We start from the raw sequence: 16,986 nt of genomic DNA, 5'->3' as shown, positions 1-16,986 counted from the left end.
TTCATACATATATGGCTCACTCCTTAACCCACCAAGATCAGCACAAGAAATATAGTCTCATCGTCAAGCTCACTATGTCTAGACGTCAACCGATTTAGCGAACTAAACTTGTTCGATTTGATTCTACTGTCCCAACGATCAATGTATATCATTAATCGAATGCAGAAGACGAACGGCGTAACAAAGCATCTAAGACGAAGGGGCAAGTGCTTCTCTGGTAATTCGAGTGCTTGTTAAGCCAGAAGCCAGAAGTTTTTGTGGGTCTTTGTATTGAGAAGGTAGCCTCCATTTTGTCCCTTTTTCTGTACTCCGACGCAGGTGCAACTGCTTTTATCAATCAAATACTCTGCTGTGTCTATTGGTTTTGTCCCTCGCGTGGAACCTCCAGGCCTCCTGTATCTGTTTGAGGTACACAAAACAAAGAGATTAGCAAATATTCAAGTTGATCAATCTGTTTTCGCACACCAAATCTCAGTAACACTTTGACCCAAAACAAAAATTCCGATGGAAGTTCAAATATCAGCATTTTTGTAAGGCTTAGGAGATGAGAATTTGGATTATTTTTGTAAGAAGCACTGCTGCTCGTCAAAAAAGCGTTTTTTATGACCCAAAATGTCTTTAAGGTATTAAAAACAAATACTAAAAAAAGCTTTTGGTTGTTATAAAGCACTTTTAGATATTAAAAAACAGTACACAAAAAGTAAACTGATCAGCGAGGTTCTTGTTGTAAAAGGCAATGAAAATGTATGAGCAAACTCACCCTAAGATAACTGTAGAAAGACTCCGTCGTTGACCTATAACAAGGACATCCACCCCAAGAACCTTGCTTTGATCTAGAATAATACTTGCTTTGTCCTTGCCTTCCATTATCGCCACCTTCTCTACCCGCACACGTACTTTTGGTTTTGCATGTTTGCATGCATTCTTCATTTCTTCAAGAAACTCCGTGTTCCCTAAGCCTCCTTCTACAGCTGCGGTGGCGGAGCCACCCCTAGGTCTTTTAAGGAACATCGTTATCGTGTATCGCCATGAATTAGGGTTTTCGACATGGAAGAGAATCAATTCATCGTTCTCGGAAACAGTTTTAGACAGTGCATATTGGAGTGCACCTGCTGACTCTTGGGTTGGATCTGCTACCACCATTATTCTCCGAGGCGACGCATTACGTCGAAAGTCCATGTCCCGAAGCTATCGATACACCACCATCAACCACAACCAGAAAACCCCAAAGGGTTTTGCAATTAAGGGTAGGAAGTTTCTTGTTTGTGATTATTATTAGGGTGGGCTGTTACACCCATCCTCCGGACGCGGACAATTTCCAGCAAAGCTCTTGAGGAAAACTGTTTGAGATTGAACTGCTAGCTAAAAGTCTAACACAGAAATACTTATTTCTTCTTCCTTTTATTTCAGACAGAATAATATTCTTTTAATTATGTTAGTTGTTTTTCTTTTCTTGGCCTGTGCATGCATTCAGATTTAACGTAGCTTCGAACAACTAAAATTCAACTTTTTAAGGTTACAACTTGAAATATCTGTCACTTGCTAAAAATAAACTACTAACTCAACAGGATATATAAGTACTAACAAACAAAAACCACCAAACACCCGAAAAAAAAAAAAAAAAAAAAAAAGGGGGAAAACTAAAACTTATGGCCCGTTTGATATATATTTTTTGTTTGTATTCTGGTATTACTGTATAACGAGGGGAAGTAGAAGAAAGGGAAAAATAGAATAAACTAGGTGAGAAAGAAAGAATAGGAGAATATATAAAATTAAATACTATTATAAGTTTTCTTTATTTTTAACAACCAATCCGAACATATTTATATGCTATCCATGTAAGCGAAGTAGTTGTTGCAAAATAAAAAAAAAAAGGTGGATGGAAGATTTGTGAAAAAAAAAATTACAGAAAAAATATCATCAATTTACTTGTCATGCTCGAAATGATTTTTAGTTGTGAAATTTGTTTCGTGTTACAAAATAAGTTGATTTCTCTAAAATATTGAGTTTGCAGTGTTTTCTATAAAAATATGATATTATCAACCACTTACCAGCAAAAAGTGCCTTGTTAATTTTATAACCCATTCATTTCACAATTTTCATTGCCTCCTCTCTTTTATAACCTATTCATTTCACAATTTTTATTGCCTCCTCTCTTCTTCATCTCTATGTCTTTTCTGTAATTTCCCCCCTTTTGTATTTCTTACTTTACAAATAACATGTTTGTGATCAACTCCACATGTTTCCTGCTTGCATGCTTATGTTTTTTTTTTTTTTTTTTTTAAATAAAATCCACAATTTTATTGTAAAGAATGAGAGCTTATAATATCAAAATGCGAAGGGGTATTACTCTTCACATTACAAACACACTAGAACTACTACTCAATAAGATTTAATCACCAAAAATACAAGGAAAAAAAAAATCTGAAACCACTTTCTTGTGTGATTCAAGAAGTTATGGCTTTCGTTCTGACTTGCTATTTTGGTCCTGAAGTCGATTTCATAGAGAGCTAAAATGATAGATTTAGCCTGCTTAATGGATAATTAGCCAAAAAGCGAGAATTAACATAAAGATTGTGAGCGTGCCGTAGTGCTTATCGGGTATGACTAGGGTTCGAATCCTGCCGCTGCTCACCTATTTTTTCATTTCTTCACAGCGTTACACATTTTTTCATAATTGAGAAGAATTTGTTGTTATTGGCTTTTTCTTTCCCTGTGTAAATACAAAACTTCCAAAAGAATCAATAGGCGATAAACTCTTTCTGAAGAAAACCGAGGTTATTTTGTCCATTCCTCACACGTGCCACAACCTCAACCAAAATATAAAAAATAAAAAAAAAAAAAAAAAACCGTCAGCCACATGAGACCGCTTCAGATTCATCTCCCAATAAAGTTTTTCTTACAGTCCTTAAAAATCTTCAATCCAATTATCTCCCATTACAGCCAAAGCAATAGAAGAAAACCAACATAAATAAGATCAGACTGAAATTAGATATCAAACAAAAAGCAAAGCATCATGTTACTGTTTCAAATACTCAATTGAATAACTATATAATAATTAAGTTCCACAATATAAAATCCAATAAGGAAGACACTTCATACCACTAAACTATAAAGAAAACAGGCATAGAAATGAAGAAGATAACTGCACCAAGTTTGATCCTTGAACCAGCACAATTCTTCAGCAACAAAATTGAGAAATGATGTAAACTAATCCAACAAATCTGGGCTAAGTGAGAGTAAGAGATCGAGGTATGAGAGGGATGTGAATGATGGATGAGAGAGAGAGTTGTCTTTTGACACAAAAGACGCATCTCCTTTGTGTTCTTCAAATAAATTGCGTTTTGTTGTATATAATTTTGAATCGGAAAATAAAAATTTAAAATATACAAAATGTGAGTTTAATTCATGAAGGAATACGTCTCTAGACTCTAACTCAATGAGGCACACCATCGTGATCGAGTTACAGGATGCACCCCACCGTAGCCAAGGCAACGATTCCTTATACTCAGAGTCTCTCAGGGGTTGCATTAATTTGTATGGCATTGCCATCGTTTCCAAATAGTTGTATCCCTACACAGTCAGACACCATGCACGTTATATATACACACCCCACTGCCACCACCATTTCTCATCATCCACCAACTGTACGTACTGGATCACTCTTAACTGTAAGAAAACAGAGTCATCAGTTCAACAAGATGGATACTAGGTCGGTTTTGCTCTTTCTTGCTGTTGCGGCAGTCATCCTCTTTGCACCGCTGTTCATGGGGCCCGTGCACCCGCCAGCCCTCCCGCTGCTTCTTGCCTTTGCTATTATTCTTGGAGCCGTTTGGATTGCCCTTAAGCAGGGATCCAAATAATTAAATTATGTTATGTTCTTCTTTGTACTACTCCATGCATGAGTATACTGCATGAGAAATAATAATAATAATGAAATAATAAATATTATGTTACTGACTTAATTGGTTAATTGGTCCCTTAACTTCAGTTTCTGTAGTCTCTCGAGTTTGTGATCAAACTTGTCATGTTTTCCGTCTATTTTATTTCACGTTCCTCCAGTAGGCAAAAGTTTCCCAGGTTATGAATTGCGCTAACTCCGAGTGCAATCAAAACCCGTAGAAAATTTAAAATCGAAAGTCTCACTTCATATACAAATCTTCGTTGCATACTCACTTCTATCCTTAATTTATATATTGACGACTGTGACATATTCGCATCATCCATATTTTAACTTTCTTCTTCAATTTGCATACTATGACTTTTGTCTATCTAGTTTAATTTAATGTCTCTCAACTCTAGATTAAGCTCAATAAAATCCTTAATTTGACTATTATGAAACTAGAGCAAAAAAATTTCAAGAAAATGTCGCGTCAATCATTCAATTATTTTTCTTATAAATTTGACGAAGTCGGATAACATGCGACATTATATAAGACACAAAAATAGTTACAAATCTAATTAAGGAAAAGTCATATTTTAATCAAAACGCATCATATAAACAAAAGTTAACACGTTATTGAGCTCCTTAATATTGTTTGGAAATTAATTTCACAGTTGTAGACGAAACCCCCACCACGGGGCTAACTTTTGGTCTCCAATTAATGATGGATCCAATCCTCCCGGTGAGGAGAAATTTCTTATATGAGTAAATAAACCTATTACATGTCTGGAATTTCATAGCCAGCATCTGAAGAGAAAGACTTGAAAAAGGTAAAGATCTTGTTGTCGATTTCTTTCGAATGACGGTGAGGGGAGAGATTTTTTAGTGTGACTGACAGACGAGATGGTACACCACGTGTCACTATACAAATGATGGGATATGTGTGTTAAAAAGTTAATAACTTAAAAAAAAGGGAGCGGCAACGCCAACAATGCCGCCATACGATGGGAAAATTGGTAACCGGATCCCCTTTGGGCCCAATAAAACTGAGCCTACTGAGCAAGAGATCCGGATCATTGAAATTTGATCAAACGGCTACAAACAGGGGACCCTTTTAAAGTTATAATAATGGTAGCCGTTGGATCAAATTTCAAAGGCCCAGATCCCTTGCTTAACAGGCTCAGCTTTAATGGGTCCGAATGGGATCCGGTTTTAGAAAATTGTAGTACATAGCAACAAATTGATGTGGCATCCTCCAAAACCTTGCATAGATAAATTATGAAGGGTAAAAATCTCGTTGTAAAAACTGTGGATTTAAATTAATATCTTAGTATTATTCCTCTTGAAGAAAGTTGGGGCTTTAACATAAAACTAATTGGCAATACGAGGGGTGACCCAGCCTCTTATAAACCCTTGTAAGGTTTCTCCTTTTACCAACGTGGGACTCTTTTACCTTTACATCTCACACACTGCCTCACTTGTAGTGAATTTTCAAGCCAAACACGTGGACAACATGAATTGAGTGTTGTGGAACACGTGTGACCATTGGGCTTCACACGTAGGGTCAACCTAGCTCTGATACATGAAGAAAGTTAGGGTTCCACCATATAACCAATTGACAATATAAGGAGTAGCTCGACCTCTTATAAGCAGGTTTTTTTCTTTCACCAATGTGAAACTCTTTTACCTTCACCCAACATTAAAGTTAAAGGAAAGGGATCATTTCCGGATCCCTTCCTCCTAATTCATCAAGTCCGGGGATCCAAACCATTGAAATTTTATCCAACAGCTACAAACAAGGGCCCACTTTAAAAGTTATAATAACTTTAGCCGTTGGATCAAATTTCAATGGCTCGGATCCTCGAACTTGGTGGATTAGGAGTAAAGGATCCCCTGAGAGGATCCCTTTCCAAAGTTCAAAAACAATTATATGCAAAAGCTCATGAAGTTCCTTGAGAATCTGCAAAGACGACATTAATTATCATGTTCAGATTTTGATTTCGCGAAGACATTCGCATTTTATTTTTTTTCCCTTCTGTTTCTATCCCCAGTCCCCCTTTTTTCCACCAAACAATTGTTTAAGTAAAGTACTGTTTATCTAAAAACTTAAGAGTAATGATAAGTAAAACAACTTTTTAGATCAAATTTGCAATTCATGTGTGTCAACAATTAAAAATACTGAAAATATAACTTTAACCTATCAAATTCAATTTCTTTTATATAAAACCCGACATAACCTCTTTATTCGAATAAAACTCAATGACCAGACTCCACATAACCACATTCATTAATTACGTTTGACTTTACACATTTTAAATTTTCCCAATGTCTAAAATATCATTTTTTGCATGTTTTAATGTGCACAATTAAACATATGCAGATTTTAAGGAGGATTAATGATTTTACAAAAATAAAAAAAGCACTAATATTCTAAATGCATTGCATGTTATATGAGAATTTAGGATTTCCACATTTTGTAATTAATTTGGTTGATTCATGTTTCTCTCATTCCATAAAATTTGCTTCTAATTTGATATAGGAATTAATTTGGAAAGATATCTTAATCTTAACAAAAATTTTCAATTTGAATATATTTTTGGGTAAATTACATTAAACCACCTCAACTTTAGGTCACATTACAATCTCATACCTCATATTTTAAACATTGCAATGTCATACATCAACTCACGAATTCATTGCAATGTCAAACCTTCGTTAAAAAATCTGTTAAGTAAGCAGTTCAGTGATGATGTGGCAACAGTGAATCCCACATTTGTGCTGACATGTCACCCAACTAATGCCACATGGCCAAACAAGTAATAAAAAAATATTTTAATTATTAAAAATTATTCAATTCATTTAATAATTTATTAAATAAATAAAAAATAAAAAAAATAAAAAAACAACCCAGATCAACTTCCCCTTCACCTCTCTACCTAAGTTCCTATGGCACACCACCCACCTCATTCCTTCCCTTCACTTATCTCTCTCCCTTTCTCTGTCTTAGCCGTACCCATTTATCTCTCCTTAGCGACCTGCTTATCATGGAGCTTGGTGGGAGGTGGGAATTTAGTTAGGATGAAATTTGAATGGCTAGTGGGTGGCGTGGTGGTCCTCGATGGAATCGAATTCTTTGTAATTCATTAATTTGCAAGGGTTAGGGTTTTTGGAGGATGGGATTTGAATGGCATTCGCTAAGGGTTTTGAGGACGGAACAAGTCTGGAAGACAGTGGAGATGTCATGTTGAATGGAGGCGAAGACTTTGGGGTTGGAGAGGTAGGGCATCTGGTTAAAATGGGGGTGCTAATCAAAGGGATGGGCGTCGTTGCGGATTTTGCAGAGGTCAGGAGGGAAAAGGAAAAACAGGGAGAAAGAAAAACTAAGGGAAAATGAAGGGAAGAAAAAAAAGAGAAAAAATTATTTGAATGTCAGTCCACGTGTCAATCAGTACGTCCTGCACTTGCCACGTCAGCAATTAATAGAGAAAATTGACAGAGAAATTGACGAGGTATGCCATTGCAACGAATTCGTAAGATAAGGTATGACATTGCCATGTTCGAAAGACAAGGTATGAGATTGAAGTGCAACCCAAAGTTGAGATGATTTAGTGTAATTTACCCTATATTTTTTAGTGAAATTGTCTATCTTTTAAAATATTTATCAATCAAATAATGTACCTATAATTTTATACCATAATCTATCGTATAAAATTTGTCGAATAATAATGTGCCTATTATTTAATTTTTACAACACTAATGTACCTTCAAAAATAATTTACTTATTGTTTAGTTTTAGCAAAAATAATTTACCTGATGTACCTATTGTTTAATTTAAAAAAAAAAATTAATGTATTTACAAAAATAATTTATCTATCGTAACGAATTCGTAAGATAAGGTATGACATTGCCATGTTCAAAAGACAAAGTGTGAGAATGTGGTGCAACCCAAAGTTAAAATGATTTAGTGTAATTTACCTTATAATGTTTTAGTGAAATGGTCTATCTTTTAAAATATTTATCAATAAAATAATGTACCTATAATTTTATACCATAATCTATCGTATAAAATTTATGGAATAATAATGTACCTATTATTTAATTTTTAACACTAATGTATCTTCAAAATTAATTTACTTATTATTTAGTTTTAGCAAAAATAATTTACCTGATGTATCTATTGTTTAATTTAAAAAAAAATTAATGTATTTACAAAAATAATTTATCTATTGTTCAAATTTTAAGATAAAAATTTAAATGTTCTTATTTAACAACAATGTTTCCGCAATTTTATTTTTTGCTTTTTAATTTTATATGAAACTAATTTACCTATTGTGACAATAATGTATGTACAATTTTATATAAAAAAATTTACCATCTTTTTATTTTTATTTTTTTACAACAATAATGTATCTACAATTTTATTTTTGTATGAATATAATTTAAGGAGCCTTATTTATAGAGACACAAATATATATTATATTTCACACAACTCTACACCTTTTAAAACATTACAAAGAGGGACAAAAAACCCAATAACAGAAAACCAAGCCCAACCCAAAAAGAAACGGACCGACTAAATTACAACTCATGCCACTCGATTATAATCACTAATAAACAGCCACGTTAACCACTACACGACAAAAATCATAAAAACTAACCGGTTCCTTTCCCTTTTCCATTCAATACCCGCGTTCCTCTTCCCCAAACATATCATTTCAAATTCCTATCACACAAAAGATACTTCCCCAGAAGAAAACCCTAAAATCTCCATAGTTTTCGACATTTTCAAGTTGGATTTTCAGTAAAGTGACTCACAAAGTTCAGCCGGATTTCCAGAAAGATCAGTGTTTCAAAGGTTTTCCTACTACTCAAAATTGTCCTTTTGCATGATTATATTTCGAACTCTGTAAAAAAACTAATGCATTATCAAATTTTTAGATGTATTATCAAGTATTTTTGCACTGTTTTTGCAAAAGAAAACTGTAAAAAAACGCATGCATTATCAAGTGCACTTGATTTTACAAAAAATTTAGTGTTCCAGTTCGTGAAAAAACAATTTTCAATGTTTTAGATGTTTCAGTTTCACTTTTTTAGTTTATATGTATACTGATTCTTAAACATCTAAAAAAGAAAATGAATATACGTCTAAATTTTGTGAGTAAAAACATTAACCGTCTAGCTTCAATTCTGCATTTTGAACCGATGCTGGATTTTGTAAATTAATTCTGGTTCTACTTTCTGTTTGTAAATTGATTCTTAAACATCTGAAAAAGAAAATGAGTATGCGTCTAAATTTTGTGAGTAAAAACATTAACCGTCTAGCTTCGATGTTACACATTGAGCTGATGTTGCACTTTGAATTGATGCGCACTTTGTGCGCTAAGTGATGCTGCATCTACTTGTTTGCTAAGTAATGCTGCATGTAGCTTGTGCACTAAGTGATGTTGCATCTACTTGTGTGCTTAGTGATGTTGCATCTACTTGTTTGCTAAGTGATGCTGCATATAGCTTGCGTGCAAGTGATGATGCATATAGCTTTCATGCTTAGTGATGCTGCATCTAGCTTGTGTGCTAAGCATCTGCCCTTTGCAACTAGTTTGTCATTTATATGACTTCTTATTATTTGATAATTTATTATACTTATAATTGTTTCATTTTGTTTTATGAAGATGACGATAAAAATAAAACATTCTACAATCAAACAGAAATTAGCTCCAAAATCTCCTGTCGTAAAGCTTTGCGCAACAGATGAGAACTATACTCAAATAAGACTAAATCTCTTGGGCTTTGCAAAATAAATACAAGAGCTTAAGCCAAAACTTCAAGAAAAACCAGAAGTCTTGGCATTCATATATAAGTCACATTTTGGCAGATTAGTGAAAGCTTAAATAAAAGGTGAATTATAAATGAATAAATCAAATTGGGATGTCACACATATAGTAAAGGAAAAACAAGCAACCGAAGTAAAGTTTGAGGAGCAAAAACAAGCAACTGAAGTAAAGAACAAACAAAAACCATCTTAAACTAACATTTCAATTGTTATGAACTTTGATGCTTAAAATTACATTGTTATAACTTACTTTTCCCTAAATAAAATTTAAAAAAAAAATTACATATGTTTATGTTTTTCAAATGTTACATTTCGTTTTGAGTCTATTCATTTCAAATGTTACATGGCTTTTTCATGTTCATTCATTTTCTCCATGATATAAAATTTGCAAAATTGGGAACAACAAGCTTCTCCCTAATAACTCCTTGTTATAAAAACATGTATATAACACAAAATGCCAAAATGTTTATATAAAAATGATGTTGCACAAGTATTACGTTGAAAATTATAAAATGTTTATTGGGGGGACCACACCCCAAAACTTATGCTAACTGATTTTGCAAGATTTTATGAGCTGACGCTGCACAAATATTACGTTGAAAGATATTGTTGATATAGAACTGATGATGCACAAGTATTATGTTGAAAAATATTATGTCTCCTATCCATACAAACATGAACTCAATTGCTAAAAATTGATTCTTCATAAATTGGGGGACCAAAAATTACAAAATACAAAAAAAAACTGATGTTGCATACAAAACATATAACCTGATTCTGCATAAAATCAAAAACTTATTCTGAATGAAAAATAACAAAAAATTAATCTGATAACAAACTTCCATAATACAAAAAAAAATCCAACACTCAAAAAATAAAAATAAAAATCAAATTAAATTCTGACATGTCTACTTGTTATGGTGTGAAATCTAATGACAACGACTACATCTTACACCTCTTGTCTCATTTTTAGACTTGTAACAATGAATACGTGGTCTACCACCTTGTCTCCTTGGAAGAGGGGGCTTAACAGGAGCATTTAGTAGATCAAAAGTGGGCTTGTTCAAATCAAAACTGGGACAATAGGAAACTAATAGCTTAGCTTATAAGAATAAACTTTCTAGTAGTCAGCGACAAAATCCTCAATATTATGATGATTATGCAAAATAACTTGCAAAACATGAGAACAAGGAAATCATTTATGCTTCCATTGAACACATGAACACTAGTGTTGATCCAACATAACAACAACAAGGTTCCTATCCCCCTGAACCTCAAACATATCATTAGATGACCTACTAACAATCCAATGACTACTTTCTTGAACAAAACCTCTAAGATCATCTTCCTTTCTTGGACATAATACAAAGAAAACCATTTTTCTAATACACGTCTCTTGTCGGACATCATGACCATCAACCTCCCCCTAATTGATTCAATCAAATCAAGAATAGGCATCCGACGCTCTTCAGAAATCATTGCGTTAAATGATTCTGCAGTTGCATTACTCATTTCACCCCACCAATTTCCTCGAAAATGTATAATAGAATAATACTCTTTTGGAATATCATCTAAAAATGAATCGAAAATTTCTCCGCCAACACTTCTCATTTTCTCAATATTGCTATCTAAATCTTCAACACTACATTCATATGCACAATTTTTGAAATATTCACACAACTGATCTTTCAAATATTTATTACCTGCAAATTGCTTCTCTAAATTTTCCCTCAAATGTATAATGCAAAAACCATGAGAAGTAGTAGGGAAGTACTTTCGAATAGCATTCAAAAGTCCATGATGTCGTTCGGTAATAAACGTGATCTTCCTTCTTTGGTAATTTAATATCCTAGCCAAATGTCAACAAATAGCATCTACTTCTCTTCATTTTCTATGTCAACAATACCATAACACACAAGGAAAATCTCTGTATAGAAAAAAATTTAATAATTATATCAAAAAATAGGTTCTACACTTAACATTACTAATTCTACACATTATTAAACTGATGCTACACTTTAATAAACTAATGTTGCACATTATTAAATGATGCTGCACTTTAATACACAGAATGATGCACATTAATAAACTGATACTGCACATTAATAAACAAATGATGCATATTATTAAACTGATGATGCACTTAATAAACAGATGCTACACATTATTAAACTAATGCTGGATTTTAATAAACTTAAAAGAAACTTACCATTATTTGCATTTTGAGCACAACAATTAAGAAGAGTACTAGTATATATTTCCTTAAAAACGTACCATCAAGGAACAACATTGGTCTACACCATAGGAATCCTGTAACATAAGCTCCAAAAGATATGAATAACCTTTCAAGCCGATTACTATTATTATCAAATTCTAGTGCACAAAAGGATCCATCATTGGCATGCACACACTCATCAAGGTACCAAGGTAAAAATCCAAATGAGAGAGCCTCATCACCATTAACCTCATTATGTGCAATATCTTTGCCATGCCAAGCTGCATGCTATTTAACATCAAGACCATAATTCTCCTTCATTTCTCTCATAACATCCTTTGCCTTAATAAACCGATTCAAACGAACCATGGCAGCCAATAAAGAGGACAAAAAAGGACCAAACCTTTTATTCTCTTTTTAACGAATGCGTCCAGTGCAAGTATGAATATTATTTAATTTTTTGATGATAAAACAACCACTAGGCTGTTGCACAACAACATGAACACACCACTAACACCCCTCCGACAGTTTTTTTGACCAAATAGCAGTAACACGCTTCCAATCATTCCTAGTGAACTTAAAATTAAAACCAACCTCAATAGAGTATTGTGTAAGTTTTCTACGAAACTCTGCACCATCTTCATAACTTTGACCCTATAAGAAATATAACTCTGCCAGTCATTTGTTACATAATGGTGAGGTCCATAAGATATAAAACTGATGTTGCACAAATATTACGTTGAAAATTATTAAATGCTTATTGGCCTGCGCGCACGGGGGGGTGGGGGGACCCCTCCCCTCACCAAAAAACCTATGCCAACTGATTTTGCAAGATTCTACGAGCTGATGCTACACAAGTATTACGTTGAAAATTATTGTTTATATAAAACTAATGTTGCACACTGATGCTGCTACGTTGAAAATTATTAAATGTTTATGGGGAGGTCCCCCCAACCCTACCCCCTCCCCCCCCCCCCCCGGCGCCAAAACTTATGCCAACTGATTATGCACGATTCTATGAACTGATACTGCATAAATATTAATAACCTTCGCCAAACTAACTCATAATACATTCCAATTCTAACAAATATATATGATAACTATACTGCAAAAAACAAAAGGAACTTCAATGAAAAACGAAAGCAGTACAACGAAAAATCACATTCGCCAAACACTCGATCAAATAAGGTCAAACCGAATCAAAATCTTCAAAACTAAAAAACCGCGACTGCAAAAAATAAGAACAATCCAAAAAAACTCAATGCAACCAATAAAAAACTGAAAAATCAGAGACACTTTCAAAATCTAAACCGAAATAAATTCAAAAACACACAACACTTCGAAAAACTAAATCAAAACACATAAATTCAGAGAGATAAACTTGAGAGAAACACTTACCTTCGAACAAAATTGAATGATTCAAATAGAAATTATGGCGAGAAATAATTGAGGAGATGATGAAATATAAATCGGACTAGATAAACTTCCAAAAGAAAGAAAAACAGCAAAGAAATGAAAATATAATATGAATGATTAGAATCACCGCCAATCACTATTTAACGGAATACGTTAATCCGTTTCTAATTGAAAAGCCGAACATGACGTCATCTTACACGGATTTTAAAAATGTCCTTTCTTGAGATGTTTAAAAAGTGTAGTCTCAATATATAATTAAGTATTGAAAATATACTCTTAAATGTAATTTTTCCTATAATTTCTACAATTTAACTTTTCAAAAAATGTAACTCCGATTTTATGTTTTACTATTATATATATGTTTTTGTGTTCACAAAATAATTTACCTAAAGTTATATAGTTAAGAGCTATGGTAATGCATTATATTAATTCATTGTTAGACAGATAAAAATGTTATAGCCATAATGGTTGGTTAATCATGGTTGTATGGGAATAGTTATAGAAAGTTGTAGCATAAATTGTAAATGACTTATATTAATAGGTTACTTATTTTCTTATGTGGCAATTTATTTAAATTTTGAGTTTTTATTGGATGTTTATTCATAGGTGGGTTTTTATCCAAGGTATATGAGTTGTATGGATCTATATATAAACAACCCTAAAAATGAGTACTTTAACATTAGTAATGATCCAATTATGAACAATCATGCCATATTGTTTACAAACTTGAGTGTAAAGCAGCGAGTAATTGTTCCAACACATTTTTTTATTGTACCTTAATATTCTACAACAAAGAATGAGAATTTTTTTTATATCAAGTAAAAAGTCAATTTTCCCTGGAAATCAATCAATCAATTTAGAACAACAGAAACTAATTAACATTCATAAAGAAAGATTGGAGACGAAAGGGATGCCTCAACAGTTGTGCGGTGGTCCACCTCTTTCCCGCATCCTTCTGCAAACAAGCCTCAATAAAACTCTAACTTTTAGGAAGCCACCTCTGGCAAGCTTGGCAACTCTCCAAAACATATGGCCAACATGAGGGATGGCCAGTGAGGACTCTGACATGGGCCAACAGTGGATAGTGACCCACGTAGAGCTCTATGATGATGAGCCCAAAACTCCATATGTCACTGGCATAGCCATTGTAATTGTCGCCGTAGTTCCCCTTGTTGAATCTTTCAGGGCTCATGTATGCGTAAGTACCAACGAGGAAACTGCAAGCACAGTCCAAGGTTAAGGACACGATCTTGTTGACGCCAAATTAAAAGATCGGCAGGCTTGATGTCACGGTGAGTGATGTTGCATGTGTAGATATAGATCAGGGCGCTGAGCACTTGACATGCTATGTGGGCAAGCTTGGCCTCGGAGAAGGTACCATTGTCTTTGAGTAAAGTTTCGAGGCTGCCGGAGTCCATAAACTCCATGAGGATCTTGATGTCTCTCAATGGTTATTCAAAGAAGGCTTCACAGCGGACAATGTGAGGAGAGTTGGTGCTGCAGATGATTTCAATATCTTGGAAGAGATTACATCGGACAGTAGGGTATGTGTCGCTACTGACGAATTTGAGAGCGCAGGTGGTGGAAGTTTGCTTGTGGTGAGGAGTTCGAGTGTCTCGATATTGGCTGCAGACAGTGGCAAATTCAGGAAATAATATTAAGGGGTCCATAAGAATAATGTGCGCAACGCGCAAATTTTTTTTAACAAAAATAGCATGCATATCGTCATTTCATCGAGTATTAATAGGCCTGAAGTCATTTGGAAATGCATACTGCACACCTGTTAATGTCTCATTTGCGTGGGTAACTAACATGTTCCAAGGTTGCTCCCATATGAATGCTTAACAAAGAAACACACTAACAATGTTTGATATCATTGCATCAAATTAATATATTTGTCCAAGAATAATGATGCTTTGTTATTCTTTGAGATCACATTTCATTTACTTTGCATTTTTGGATAGTTTTTTACTTGTTTCTTTTTTTCCTCCTACAATTGTAATCACAACCAACAAACAAGTCAGAGGTAAATAATATTAGGAATAGACTGTAAAGGGGCAACACCTCTCTAATGCATTTTATCAAGCAGTTGAAGGGCATATATGAAGGGCAACTCCAACCTTTAAAGGGGCAGCACCCAAGTCATCCGTGGACATTCACCGAAAAGTTCGGAAAGTTAGCACTCAAGTTATCCGTGGACATTCACTAAAATTCGGTGGGTCAGCTCACCCATGCCCCTCAATGCATCAACCCCTGGCTACAGAGGTTGACTCAAAGGAGCAATTAGTGTTTGTCAGTGCGGGAGGCTGGAGGGGAAGAGAGAAACATGGGCAGTGCTCTAAGAGAGGGGCCAATGGGTTCAGTTGTCAACGTCGAATGAGAACCATGGTGAGTAGGGTTTTGAGTAGGTAGCTAGGTAGGGTTTTGGCCATATAGCTAGGTTTATGAGTTGCTAGTATGTTAGTGAAAAGTATCAAGGTTAGCAGTATATTTAGTCCTACTACAAATAGGTTTTTATTAGACTTGACATTATCCTTTTCTGAACGGGAATGCGCTACTTTTAACATTTGTTTTTTTTAACAGGAAACCCTAACACCAATTATAATGCGTATATAATTTCATTCTTCTCTTTCTTAATATGTTCCTGCTACTAGACTCACTCTAATGTCTTATTTTCTCACCCCAATCTAATCTCACCCACTGCAAAAATAAAAAAAAATTGAAATGTAATTTTCTCACCCACTATTATTACTAAAATAACATCTTTTATATATATAGAAAAATAAATAATAGAGTGCTAATAAAGTAAGTCGAGCCTCCACTCACCACCAATGGCTCTACCCAATTTTTATTCCAGTTAGAATTCCAGAGTCTAGTCACTTCTTAGATCTACAACTGTTTACGACTCTCCTTCATTCCCTCTCTCAAGACCCCAACGCAACCCCCTTCCTTCCCCTTCCAAATCCCATAGCCAAACCTCATGTTGGGTTCCCAAAATTTTATCCTTATGTCCCATTTCCAAATTCACGACAACCCAATCGCATCCCTTTGATCCCAATGCCCTTTTCTAGTCTCTCATTTTATTTTTCAATTTTTTAGGGAATAGAGAAGATAAACATTTTTTTCTTTATTTTTTTTCTTTGTTTGTGCAATGTCATTTTACAAGAGAATAAAATTGGTATTAAAATTTTTATTAAAAAGTGAATAGGGAGATAAGATAGAGGAGTGAATTTATCAGCACTCCTAATTAATATTTTAGATTTTAACCAAATAATTATTACTTATATTATTTACTTTTTTTCCAAATTACTTCTCTTGTTTTACTTTTTAACCATTTCTAATCAAATTTTTTTGTTGTTTAACAAAATTATGTTCTTGACCTCCTTGATTTGGCTCTCGATTTTATTTTCTTTTAAACTGTCTTTTGATGCTCTTTCATCTCATTCTTTCAAACGAAAGAAATTAGTTGGGCAAAATGACATTTCTTCGCCTTATGTTTTGGTCGATAAAACTTCATCGAGAAAAGTTCGTCATGCAAAGCTTGTTGTGCACAATTTTGCCTGATGAATATAAAAAATTATCGGGTAAAAGCAATTTGCCCAACAGATTTTTCGACAACAATTTCTTTGAGCAAAAATGTGT

The 16,986-nt window shown here is 34.0% G+C and overlaps 1 protein-coding gene and 1 pseudogene across 1 annotated transcript; both read right to left on the bottom strand.

The window, feature by feature from the left end:
- Positions 1-18: 18 nt before the first annotated feature.
- LOC137736089 (uncharacterized) lies at positions 19-1,179 on the bottom strand. The gene is made up of 2 exons (XM_068475424.2): positions 761-1,179; positions 19-399 (listed from the first exon to the last, which is right to left on the bottom strand). The coding sequence occupies exons 1-2, from the start codon at positions 1,177-1,179 to the stop codon at positions 234-236; spliced, it is 585 nt and encodes a 194-aa protein (XP_068331525.1). The 3' UTR covers positions 19-233.
- Positions 1,180-14,215: 13,036 nt separating this feature from the next.
- LOC148691831 (mitogen-activated protein kinase kinase 7 pseudogene) lies at positions 14,216-15,014 on the bottom strand (annotated as a pseudogene).
- Positions 15,015-16,986: the final 1,972 nt, after the last annotated feature.

The sequence above is a fragment of the Pyrus communis genome, chromosome 13 (genome assembly GCF_041283825.1).
Source record: "Pyrus communis isolate YQ-2024b chromosome 13, ASM4128382v1, whole genome shotgun sequence".
NCBI lineage: Eukaryota > Viridiplantae > Streptophyta > Magnoliopsida > Rosales > Rosaceae > Pyrus > Pyrus communis.
This window is presented reverse-complemented; position numbering and strand designations above follow the sequence as displayed.